Source organism: Pinus tabuliformis, chromosome 4_1, assembly GCF_031772625.1.
Source record: "Pinus tabuliformis cultivar Carrire ecotype Pingquan chromosome 4_1, CPIR1, whole genome shotgun sequence".
NCBI classification, from domain to species: Eukaryota; Viridiplantae; Streptophyta; class Pinopsida; order Pinales; family Pinaceae; genus Pinus; species Pinus tabuliformis.
Genome location: NC_142303.1, coordinates 615,297,439 through 615,299,634, shown reverse-complemented (window position 1 = coordinate 615,299,634; position 2,196 = coordinate 615,297,439). Strand labels below are relative to the sequence as shown.

Below are 2,196 nucleotides of genomic sequence, written 5' to 3'. Positions count from 1 at the left end.
GAATCTCAAATGAAAATTCCCCAATAAGTCTGAGCGACGGAAATACCTACAACCTGCTTGTAAATACATTAACAATGAACAATAGCGTAAAAGGAAAATTTGGAGGGTTGAACAATATCTGAGAATAGGGAAACTTACAGCGGAGTATTTTGGTGAAATTACAGCCTACATGGTTATCTGCACAGTGGGGAAAGCCCTTGAGCACCGAAACCCTAACTTGATTTGCAGAGCTAAACCTCCATATTGGAAAATGCACACTGGCTCGGGAGTAGTGTCGGTAGAGGAGGAGGGTAGTTCCTCTAACTACTACGTCTTTTGTGAGCCATTGATTCCAGAGAAACTCATGGAAGCCCTTGATCGAGCATCACACTGGTCTCGAGGAACCCTGACAGCTGTATACACAAGGGATTCGAGAGTATTTGTTATGTGGAGGGAAACTTGTGTACAGGATTTAATGTTATTAAGTATGCCAGATAAGAAAATCCGATCGACTTTTAACAGTCAAATCCATGCACACCTGATAAAATGCATAAATGATCTTCTCTTCATAGCTGTCCTATTTGATGATCCCCCTCATCAACGAAATTCGACACATTAATTATGACCTATTCCTCTGAGATACTTATTTCTCACATCTTTCCTGTATGACATTTCAAAATGTGTATTCACTTGCAAAAGAAAATTTGTTTTACACGACTTGATTCTTGCCTGTAACAATTATCTACACCTACATTAATTACCTAGTCCATGTCATCCTCTGTTTCTTCTTCATCGTTATCGTCGTCATTGTCATCATCATCATCATCTGTTTCTGTCCCATGGCCCCAACCTTCATCATCTGTATCTTCCTGGTCTTCTTCTTCTGTCTCTTCACTATCTTCTCGAGGATGTCCCTTCCCAGGCTCTTTTGATTCCACAATTGCTCTGGAACTGGTTTTCGTATTTAAATCAACAGCTGCTGCATTCAAAAACTTTCTATGAAGATTTGTTGCAGAAGATGTCTTTGAATTAACCCAAAGTCTCCCTCGCCCGGAACCTGTCATGATGCCAATATTCCTACCATTTCCATCTTGGTCGCTTCCCTGATCCATTTCATCTTCGCTATCACTTCCATGTCTTCCATTTTCTTCGATAGCATAACCTGCGTGTTCTCTTCTGAGATGAAGATTTAACTTATACTCGTGTATGTAAGGACAGGAAAATGGACGATCCAAAGGGACAGAGCCATACAGTGAAGTTGGAGCTTTTGGATGAGGAAACTCCCTTTCAGTCTGAGGGGGCAGCTTCACCGCATTTGCCAAATTCTTCTCATGTGTAGACTTTATGTGAGCTTTTAACTTGTATTCATGTGCATATCTTTTTCCACATTCTTCGAATGGACAAATATGATAGTTCTCCTGTGAATGTGTTCGCATATGTGCACGCAAGTTAAAATCCAAAGAAAATGCCTTACCACAACCTTCATGTGGACATGTAAAATGCTTTTCTCCCGTATGGATGAGAAAATGCTTCTTCAGCTTGGAGCTATCTAAAAATTTCCTGCCACATCCTTCATAATGACAAAGAAAAACCCTTGGAAGAAGTGTTTCGGGCTCCGGCTCCTTCTAGGGTTTTCAAGGTATCCTCTGTTACCCATTTCAAAAAATAACACTTCCCATTATTGAGAACAGTCTCTTGAGTCACCCATTCTTTGATCCATTTCACACCCGCAGATTTCGTGGACTTCCGTTTGTTTTGGCCGGCCTGCTCCTCGTGTTCCTGCGGATTGGGATAGGGATGCTGCTGCTCCAGTGCCTCCATTGCCCTGCTGTTCTCAAATGGAATTCCGAGATTCGAACTCATCACCTCTTGTCCTCTTCGCTCCACCTCCCCCTCGCCTCTAAAACCCTGACAATATCTCACTCGCTCGCTGTTAATCTGACTATAATCATAGAACTTATGCCCAAAATAAATGTGAACTAGGCATTTTACGAGAGATGAATATATGAGTAAAGGAGGCGCTATAAACCTTACAAAAGGAGAAACTTAAACGATTAGTTGAGATCACAAATATACGTAATTTCTTAAAGGTAAGGTATGACAAAGGGCGCTTACTACGGTAATAACATAATTGGAACCAAAAAAAATCTTAAGGGTATGTTACATAAACATAACATAAACTCAATTAAAAATTACTACAAAGTAAAAAACAAATAT

The 2,196-nt window shown here is 40.4% G+C and overlaps 1 protein-coding gene across 3 annotated transcripts; it reads right to left on the bottom strand.

Annotated features, from left to right (window-relative positions):
* Positions 1–221: 221 nt before the first annotated feature.
* Positions 222–1,948, bottom strand: LOC149177518 (uncharacterized). 3 transcript variants are annotated; one of them, XR_016258116.1, is made up of 3 exons: positions 741–1,948; positions 518–640; positions 222–392 (listed from the first exon to the last, which is right to left on the bottom strand). XR_016258116.1 is itself a non-coding variant. In XM_089420154.1 (2 exons), exon 1 carries the CDS (start codon positions 1,413–1,415, stop codon positions 741–743), a length of 675 nt encoding a protein of 224 aa, XP_089276280.1. In that variant the 5' UTR covers positions 1,416–1,948; the 3' UTR covers positions 222–392. The 3 variants fall into 3 exon arrangements, 1 of the variants encoding a protein (XP_089276280.1); XR_016258115.1 differs by having other exon boundaries at positions 518–1,948; XM_089420154.1 differs by lacking the exon at positions 518–640.
* Positions 1,949–2,196: the final 248 nt, after the last annotated feature.